Source organism: Elephantulus edwardii, unplaced genomic scaffold (genome assembly GCF_000299155.1).
Source record: "Elephantulus edwardii isolate Elephantulus edwardi_28Jun2011 unplaced genomic scaffold, EleEdw1.0 scaffold00116, whole genome shotgun sequence".
Taxonomy (NCBI): Eukaryota; Metazoa; Chordata; class Mammalia; order Macroscelidea; family Macroscelididae; genus Elephantulus; species Elephantulus edwardii.
The window spans coordinates 1,850,644-1,859,803 of record NW_006399866.1 but is presented as its reverse complement, the minus strand read 5'-3'; the positions used below and the strand labels follow the sequence as shown (position 1 = coordinate 1,859,803).

General features: G+C 48.6%; 1 protein-coding gene across 1 annotated transcript in view; it reads left to right on the top strand.

The window, feature by feature from the left end:
• Window positions 1–6: 6 nt before the first annotated feature.
• The window catches only part of LOC102871389 (neuronal calcium sensor 1-like), a 72,214-nt gene continuing 63,060 nt past the window's right edge, over window positions 7–9,160 (top strand). Inside the window, exon 1 of the mRNA XM_006892456.1 lies at window positions 7–72. Coding sequence (XP_006892518.1) covers window positions 9–72 — 64 coding nt within the window. The 5' untranslated portion in view covers window positions 7–8. The remainder of the gene's footprint in view (window positions 73–9,160) is intronic.

Genomic DNA, 9,160 nt, shown 5'->3' with positions numbered 1-9,160 from the left:
CGCCGAGGATGGGGAAATCCAACAGCAAGTTGAAGCCTGAAGTTGTGGAGGAGCTGACCAGGAAAACCTACTGTGAGTGCGCGCGCTGGGGACCCCCGCCCAGCGCCCCCTCTTCCCACTTGCGCCCCTCCCCCACCATGCTGTCACCCCAGACCCCTAATCCCTCTTCTGATCCCTCTCTCCACCGCCCTGGGCGCCGCCGCCTTCCTGCTTCATTCCCTCCCCTGCCTCTGTCCCAGGCCCCTCTAAGTCCCGCGGCCGCGCCCCCAGCCCCACACCTGGCCCTATTGTTCTAGCCTTTCCCTCCACCCCCAGCCGGAGATGTGTGGAGACTGCCCGCGTGCGCAGGGACACCCCTAGACCGGGCGGGTGAGCCCCAGCCCACCTGCAGCCCCCTCTCTGGAGAGCTGTAGGGAAAGGCAAGGAGTGTCCAAAGGCGGCTGCGGAGGGCGGGGGAGAGCGGTGGTTCGGGGAGGGGGCGCCCTGTTGCAGTGGCTCCGGCTGCGCAGAGCCTCCTGGCACGAGCCGGGCTAGGTGGGTGATTCATGCATCACGATGCTGCTGCTGCTGCTGTTGCTGCTTCGAGATTGGCCTGTCGCCCCCTCCCTGGCCCGGATCGTGTGTGTATGTGTGTGTATGTTGGCGAGATTTGTCAGAGGTTGAGGTGGCGGCTGCCAGGTGGGTAAAGGTCCTGGACACCTTGTGGGGCTCAGGGTTTACAGGCTGGATTCTCCTCTGGCTCCAGCTAACATTTCCATCTCTATCAGACCTGCCAAATGAGCTCTCACCGTGTGGCGCGGTGATCTGGCGGGTGTGAGCGCCCAAGCACAGGTCACCAGAAGAGGAGAGCTTGTGAATTTTTCACTTCCCAGAAACCCTAACCGGTTCACAGCTCTCCAGTCCCCCTGCAGCTCCATTTGTCCATCGCAGGCCCTTTCCTGCATCCTCTCTCGAGATGAATGCCCCAGCATGGCAGGGCTTCGTGGCACTGGGCTCGGGACACACTGTCTTTCTTTGAGACTGGGACTTGGGGAGAACCATGGCCTTTTAGTCTTAAAGGACTCCTGCCTCGCGAGTGGGCAGTGGCCTGGGCCAGAATCTGTACTTGGGTGGCTGTGTGGACTAGCCCCTCAGCATTGTCCTGGAGGCAGCAGATTGACCACTAACCCCATGGGTCATGGAGGCATAGGAGCAGCTTCTGTGGTGCATTGCACAAGCTCTGCTCACCCACCCCCATAACCTCCCCCCAACACCATTGATCTTCCCAGCACGTCCACAGGTCCGCCCAAGCCCACACCTCATCTCCATCCATGTCTCACCTCCTGTGTGTGGAACAAAGGGGGCTTTCCCCACAGACAAACTGGCTCTTCTCCAGTGAAATTCTGCAGCAGGGAGCTCACACCCCAGTAGCTACCCTACAAAGGGGTGAGGATCCAAGAACCAGGGACTTCATCCTTGGCTACGTTCACCCTCTTTCTATCCTCTTTCCCAGCATTGCTTCTGTTTTGTGATCTATGCTAGGCTTGCCTTTATTCTCAACCCACATGTGGTTCACAGCTGCCAGTGGACAAGCTGCAGGTGAGGCTTCCTGGGAGGCAGAAGGCTCCGTGGGCTTCCCTGGAAGTGATGGAAGACTGGCTGCATCATGCATGTCTACCGTGGTGTGGAGCCGAGGAGCATCCCCAGGAGCCAGAGGAAGCCGAGCTTCCTGGTCATTGAGCTCTGAGTTCTTTGCATCCTCACATACTCACTGAATCCTTGCTCCAGCACTGTGCCTGGTGGCTCCTGTGACCATCATTTACGGATGAGGATACTAAGATCCTGTGGTCACTTATGAGCTGATGTCAGGACTTGAACTCAGGACTCTCTGGCTCTAAAGCTGGGCTCAGAGCTCATGCTGGGAATCTGGAGGAGCTTTCCCCCCCTGTATGTCACTTTCTGATTTTTGCTGTAACTCATGGTGGTAGATTCTGGTGGAAAGCAGCCTGAGGTGGTCATTTTACCAATCCCTCTCTCTCCAGGGACAGATCTGTCAACTTTGAGAGAAGTTGAGTCAACAAGACTTTGTTAGGCGCGGGCCCATGTGGCTCTGTACTGGGCTATTTTTAAAAGCCTTAGGAGACATGGAACAGTTTTGATCGGGCAGAGTTTGTTCGGGTACTTTTCCTTTGAGAAGCCCTTATTAGGGTTGGCCCGGTGAAGGTGGTGGGTGCTGTCTGCCTCCCTTGTTGACGTGGGATCCCTCAAGGCTGGGCTTTAGCCCTTTACTTGTCTCATAGTAGTCCCCATGAGCTGACACTTAGGAGGGCCACATTTTTGGAATGAAAGGATTTTCAACAGGCAAAAGAGAGAAAGCTTCCAGCTTGATTCTAAGACCCCCTAGAGGGGCTTCCTGCTGATGGAGAGCAGTCATCAGCTCATTGTTGCAGGGGATTCTGGTTAGAGGGGTTGAAAGGGGAGCCACTTAGGAAGAACTCTCAGATGCCAGAGTCTCCTGGAAAATTTTTTCATTAGGGAAGTACCTGGATCTCCCTCCTAGAGTTGAGATTCTTGGGGTGGGGGATGGGGCCCAGGACTTTGCATCCTTGACAAGTATGTTTGCTGTGAGCTCTTGAAGCTGGGAGCTCCAAATTGTAGTTTTTGGAGAGCTCTGGTGTAAGGATCAGCTGATAGCTTTCTGTAACTTTGAAGGGGCCCAGAGGGAAGCTTCAAATGTCCATGTCCAGGTCAGCTGCTGGAAAATATCCTTGGTGGTGATTCTCTTACCCTATGGGAAAGACTGTCCCACTCTCCTGGTAGTGGTGATGGGTGTGTGTTTGTAAGCAGGGGAAACGTTGTAGCTATGTGGCCTTTGCCAAACACCTCTGCATTCAGTCTGGCTAAAAACCTCTATCTTTCATGCTTAGCACTGCAGAGCAGATTATTTTTTTCTCCTATGCAGATAAGATTGTTTTTTTAATCGTCAATGCCCTGTAAGCTAATCCTCACCTTCCTGGCACAGATCGTGTCTCGGGGCAGTGGGAGGCTAGCAAGGGGTAGAGGTGGCCTGCTGCCAAGACTTGCACAGCAATGGCTGATGTTTCGAGCAACCTGGTTTCTTTAACTGTCCCACTTTAGCTTCCAGCTTGTTGAAGCTGATGGCATTTCTGGTCCTAGGCCCTAGGGAGGCCTAGACTGGTTAATAGGCTGGCTCCTTATCTAATGGAGCCTCAGTTTTCTCATCTGGAAAGTGGCTATGATTGTGGTAGCTGAGTTTGAAGGAATCAGAAGAGTCAACAGGATAATCCTGCTTTGATGAGTAGCGACTGGGGCTTAAAAGCTTTCAAGCAGCCATCTGAGGCGCCATTCTGCCCCTGTCTGGCACAAACAAGAGTGCAAAAAAAATCAGAGATGGATAGAAAAATAGTCCAGAGGATTTAGGAATCACGGGACTCTCAACCTCCATGTCCCTGAGACCAGAGGGAGTAGGTGGTGTCTGGCTTCCACTGCTGCCCGCTCTGAAATGGGGGAGGGTCACGGAAGGTAGTGGGTGTGTAGGAGAAAAATGTGAAACAAAACTCAAATTAGAAAAGTGGCCAGACTGTTGGTGTGATAGTGCCTGGTGGAACCTCATTCCTATAAGCTCAAAAAGGCAGCATTTTCCCTGGGGTAGAGCTAAAAAAAAAACCCCAGGAAGATGCAGGATTGGAGGACTGGTGGAAAGGAGAATCAGAGGAACTGGGAAGAAGGCTGTTAAAATGTAGCAATTGTAATTACTGTCATAAACCAAAATGTATTCGTGGTTGAATGGAAAACCACTTTGCTCTGCAAACTTTTACTCATACCACATTTTTCAAAAGTCAGCAGAATACTGTACATACAGTAAGTCAGCATAATAATGTACATACAGTATTAGGCTCAATACCCAGCATGTAGTAGGTGGTCAGTAAGTGTTAGGGATTGTTATTAATATGATTCTTTTGACCACACACTTCAGCATCCTCTTGAATTGGTCTTAAATCTACTTCACTGAGGAATTTCCTATTGCTTTGACCTGTGTGCAGGGCGGACACACAGTAGGTACCGGAAGGTTGAATCTTGGATTGGTTTCTGTTTTCACTGGTCGCAGTCACCCCGATACCCCTGCTGATCATTTATTGTTTGCCCTGTTGTGCCAGGCACAGAAAGGAAGCTGTCAATGTCAGAGACATTCCTCCTGCCTTTGTGTGGAAACCAGCCAGGTCGTTCAAAAAAACCCAGCCCTGTAGCTCCATTCATTTGTGGTCTGAGCTGCATCCGTCTAGAGGCTTCAGGGGCCACGCTAGGGCTAAGTCAGACAGGCTCTCCCTCTCCTGAGCCTCTCCCCTTACATTACAGGCACCTCCAGGGATCCTCTTTCTCGCACTTAGGGATGTTCACTTTCTCCTGGTTGTCTTGGTCAGCCTTGACCTTGCTTGCCAACCTTGAGTCTCTTCTGCTATAATTTCGGAATGCTAGAGTGCTGCCTAAGATGCAGCAGGCTCGTGGAGAAAGGAGGGATGGCAAGGTCTGAGCAGACGGCAGCCAACACTTTTGTGGCCCAAAGCAGAGAGTGGGCCCCTGGCTAGGTGTCGCTGGGGTCCAGGGATGCTGGGTGTTACCAGCTGGCTTTTGGGTGGTCCTGGAGCCTGGGAGCATCCCTTTCTGTAAGATAAAAAATGGTGTCTTATTGTTGCTCCTCCCAGTGAGCTCTGCTTGGCCACGGAGGGGGAGGTTGTATCTTGCCCTCATTTTGAGATAAGTGTGAGAGTTGGGATGATGGCTGAATGACAGCATGGACCCCCATCTAGGCAAGGAATAAACCAACAAGGGCAGGGCAGGGCCTGAGTAAGGGAATGGCTTCTATGGTTCCTGCATATCCAGGCTCACTCCTGTCTCTGCTGAAGGCTGAACAGAGTGACTGCATGTGGACACAACACTGGGCAGAGCATCTGGGTGGAAAAGGTTGATTTTGTTGTTAGGTCGGAGTTCTGTGTCCTGGAGCAATGGACTGGGTCCTGACTCAGCCTCTGTGATCTGGTATAAGCCATTTAACCTCTCTGTGCTTTAGTTTGCTAATCTGTAACACCTGCCACTCGACTCAACGGCACCCAACAACAACAAATACCTATGCCGACTATACCATGGACCAAACGGGAGAGTGTATTTGAGCTCTAGCAAGTTAGCCTGAGCGGGAATGGGAATAGAGGGAATGTTGGGTGGCAGAGTTCTGGGTAGAGCAGTGAGTCCAGGGGTCCAGATGTATAAGATCGTAATACATTCTCTCTATGTCTCTCTGTGTCTCTCTGTCTCTTTGTCTCTCTTTCTCATGGAGCTTGACTTTCTTCATTTGGAAGATGAGCATCATAGAAAGGTTGACCTTGAACAGTTGTCAGGGATTCAGGACATGTGAAGGGTTTAACACCTAGTTCTGAGTGGACTCTTTAAACCTATCTTGATAACAACTGGTCTTGGGATGCAAATCTTCCTTCATCCTGAGGCAGGTGAGAAGAGCTGCAGTCTTACCCCTTGTACAGATAGAGAAGTCACAGTAGGAGAGGGCCAAGGACTCACCGTGGTCATGGAGCCCAGGCCTCCTTTTATGCCTCGGTCCCAGCTCTTTCCACCTCTAGGTCAGGTGTGACCTGGCTCCTCCTGTCCCGCCCTTCCACCTCAGGGTTCTTCTGCTTGAATTTCTGCATCTCGCTGTGTCAGGTCAAATCCTATTCTCCTGGCAGGGGCCTTGGGATAGGACCCAACTGCCAAAGCCAGATCTGAGCCTCCTCTAAGGGAGGCCAGGGACAGTGAGAGATAGTACAGACCAGGCAGCCCAGGCCCAGATGGTTTCCCCCCTAAAACCTTGAAGGCTCTGGGAGAAAGAATTTGAACATTTTCCAAGATCAGTGGGAGCCATAGGAGAGGGATGGGGTGGTAGAGACAGTTAGATGTAGGTTTGGAAAGATTGTTCTTGGCTACAGTCCAAAGATTAGATGAGGAGGTTATTGGTGGTAATTGAGACCAGGAGCGATCATCGTGATAAGCTGGTGGAATCAGTGGGGATGGTGCAAAGAACAGACTCCAGATTTATTTAGGAGGAAGAAGCCACGCAATCTGGCATGTAGATGTCATTTTTTTGTAACTTTCTGTTGTTGTTAGGTGCTGTTGGTAACGGCTCAGAGGTCCTCAGTATAGCAGGATCTTAGCTCTGTTTGAGCAGCACTGCCTTCCTCCTGCTGGCCGACCCTCTCCATCACTAACCATGATGTTTTTCTCCAGGGACTCGTCACTTGTGAGCTGAAATGTTGTCACCATCTTTGCTTCTCAGGAGCATCCTCGCTGTACTCCTTCTGTGACACATTTGTTCAGGCTTCCGGTAGCACGAGGTGTATTATTCATCACTGTCGTTCAAAGGCATCGATTTTCCTTCAGCCTTCCTCATTGGTCATTCAGCTTTCACGTGGGTAGAAGGCTGAGGTAGAAGCCTGCACATCTTCCTCCTCAGTCACGCCTTTTTTTTTTAAAATTATTTTGTGTGTGTGTGTACTGTCAAATCGGATCTGACGGTACAGGAGGAGATTGTCCCTCCTCCAGCAGAGCATCTAGTGGATTCGAACCACTCACCTCCGGGATTGCAGTGCAGCTTCTTGCCCGTAGGCCACCAGGACTCCCACGTCTTTTTTTGTTTTAACACCTTCAAGAGGTCTTCTGCAGCTGATTTGCCTGATTCAGTGTGGTGGTTGGTATTTTGACCACTGCTTCCTAGGTGTTGATTGTGGACCCATGTAGCAGGAAATCGGACGACCTCTGTCTTTCTGCATTTGTCATGTTGCTCATTGGTCTGTCTGTGAGGATTCTTGTTTTCTTGCTTGAGGTGAAATTTGTCCTGAAAGCTTTAGTCTTTGATCTCACAGTAAATGCTTCGAATCCTCTTCATTTTCACCATGAAAGATTGTGGATGAGTTTGTCTTCAATCCGAGTACTCCATTAATCTTCATTTAACCCACCTTTTCCGATTATTTGCTCATTTTATAGACTGAATTCATGAAAGGATACAGTCCTGAGTCACACTTTTCCTGATTTTAAACCATGAATAATTCCCTTGCTCTGTTTGAATGACTGCCTCTTGGTCAATGGATACGTTCCTGTGAGCACAGTTAATTGTTCGAGAATTTCCATTGTTTGCAATGTTGTCTGCAATTTACTCTGATCCACACAGTTTAATGCTTTTTACATAGTCAATAAATCACTGCTTTCAACCAGTATCCATCAGACAGCAGCTAGGATAGCCTTCATTCCATGCCCTCTAAGGAGTCTGTCTGTCTAAGTTTGTGGTAGTTTCCTGTCAGAGTGCTTCTAAAAACATTTTTCATTATCTTCAGCAAAATGGATAATTTCTGTGTTGTGTTGGATCCCATTTCTATGGGTGGGCACAGATAAAGGTCTCTTGGAGTTGTTTGGCAGGGCAACTGTCTTCCATATTTCTTGGCAAAGATAAACAAGTGCTTCTAGAGTTGCACGCATTTGGTGAAACCTCTCACTTGGACGTCTGCCGGTTTTGGAGCCCTGGATTTGCCAATGCCATCAGTATAGCTTGGATCTCTTCCTTCAGTTCTGTTGGTCCTCGATCATATGCTACCTCTTGAAATGACTGAATGTTAACCACTTCTTTTTGGTACTCAAAAAACCCCTTCATTGCCTTTAAGTCAGAATCGACTCATAGCTGATCCTCCATTGGGTTTCCAAGACTGTAAAATGCACCAGAGGGGTTGCATGTCTTTCTCCCAAAGAGCTGCTGGTGGACTTGAACTGCCAGAGAGGCGTGGGTTCTCCCCCTGCAAACTAGGTATTCTTTCAGTCTTCTTTTGGTGCATTGCTCAGGATTCTCAATACTGCTCATTGTTGTAGGTGCCATGGAATCAGTTCTGCCTCAGAGCGACTCTGCGTGTGACAGAACGAAGCAGTGCCTGCCTCTGTGCCACCCACACGTTCCTGCAAAGTTTGAGCCCATTTTTGCAGATGCTGTGTCAGTCCATTTTGTTGAAGGTCCTACTCTCTTTTGCTTTACTTTTTTTTTTTACCTCTCCCCTCCTTACTTTATCAAGTACAATGTCCTTCTCTACAAGAATCCCTCAGTCTTACAGTTTGAGGTTTGATTTTTTTTTTAATTGTTGTTGTTGTGTACCGTTGGATCAGATTAGACTGGCACAGGAGGAGATTGCTCCTCCTCCTTCAGAGGAGAATCTGGTGGATTCAAACCATGTGCCTTCAGGATTGCAGCACAGCTTCTTGCCACTAGGCCACCAGAGCTCCCTTGAGTTTACTTCAGTTTTTTCAGCTTGAGAAATGCCAAGTGAAGTCTTTTTTTTTTTACCTTTTCACTCCAGATCATTGTACATTTCCTTATAATACTTGGTTTTCTGTTCAGCTCTTTTACTTCATCAGTTATTCCATTTGCTTTAGTTCATTTACTTTCAAGAGCAAGTTTTAGGGTTTCTTTTGGCATTCATTTTGGTCTTTCATTGTTTTTAATGACTTTCTGGTTTGGTTTGGTTTTTTTTTTTCTTTCCTTTTCCTTAATGTATGATATCCTTAATGTTCTCCTGCCACTCACCTGATCTCCAGTTAGTAATGTTCCATGCACCAAGTTTATTCTTGAGATGGCCTTTAAATTCAGGTAGGATATGTTCAAGAGCTAATAGGACTTTTAGGCCTGTTTTAACCTTCTCCAGTTTCAGTTTGTTCTTTCATATGAGCAATGTTCTGCAGTAGCCTCTTGGCCTTGTTCTGATGAGTGATGCTGAGCTTCTATGTAGTCTCTTTCCACAGATGTGGTTGATTTGATTCCTCAGTTTTCCATCTAGAGAGGTCTGTGTGTAGAACTACTCTTTATGCTGCTGGGGAAAAATTAATTCCAGCTAATATGATATTGGAAAATTACAAAATTCCATCTTTCCATCTCTATTGTAAGTTCTGCCATTAAAGGTATCTCTGTTCTAGTTTGTGCCATATTTTCCAAAGACTGACCCTCCTTCTTTGTTTTCAACTTCTGCGTTCTGGGAATCACAGGGCACTTAGTTGTGCTCATGTAAAACCTATACCAAGGCAAAGAGACTGCTGTGCGAACAGAGCAAGGGAACACTGTATAGTTTAAAATTAAGAAGGG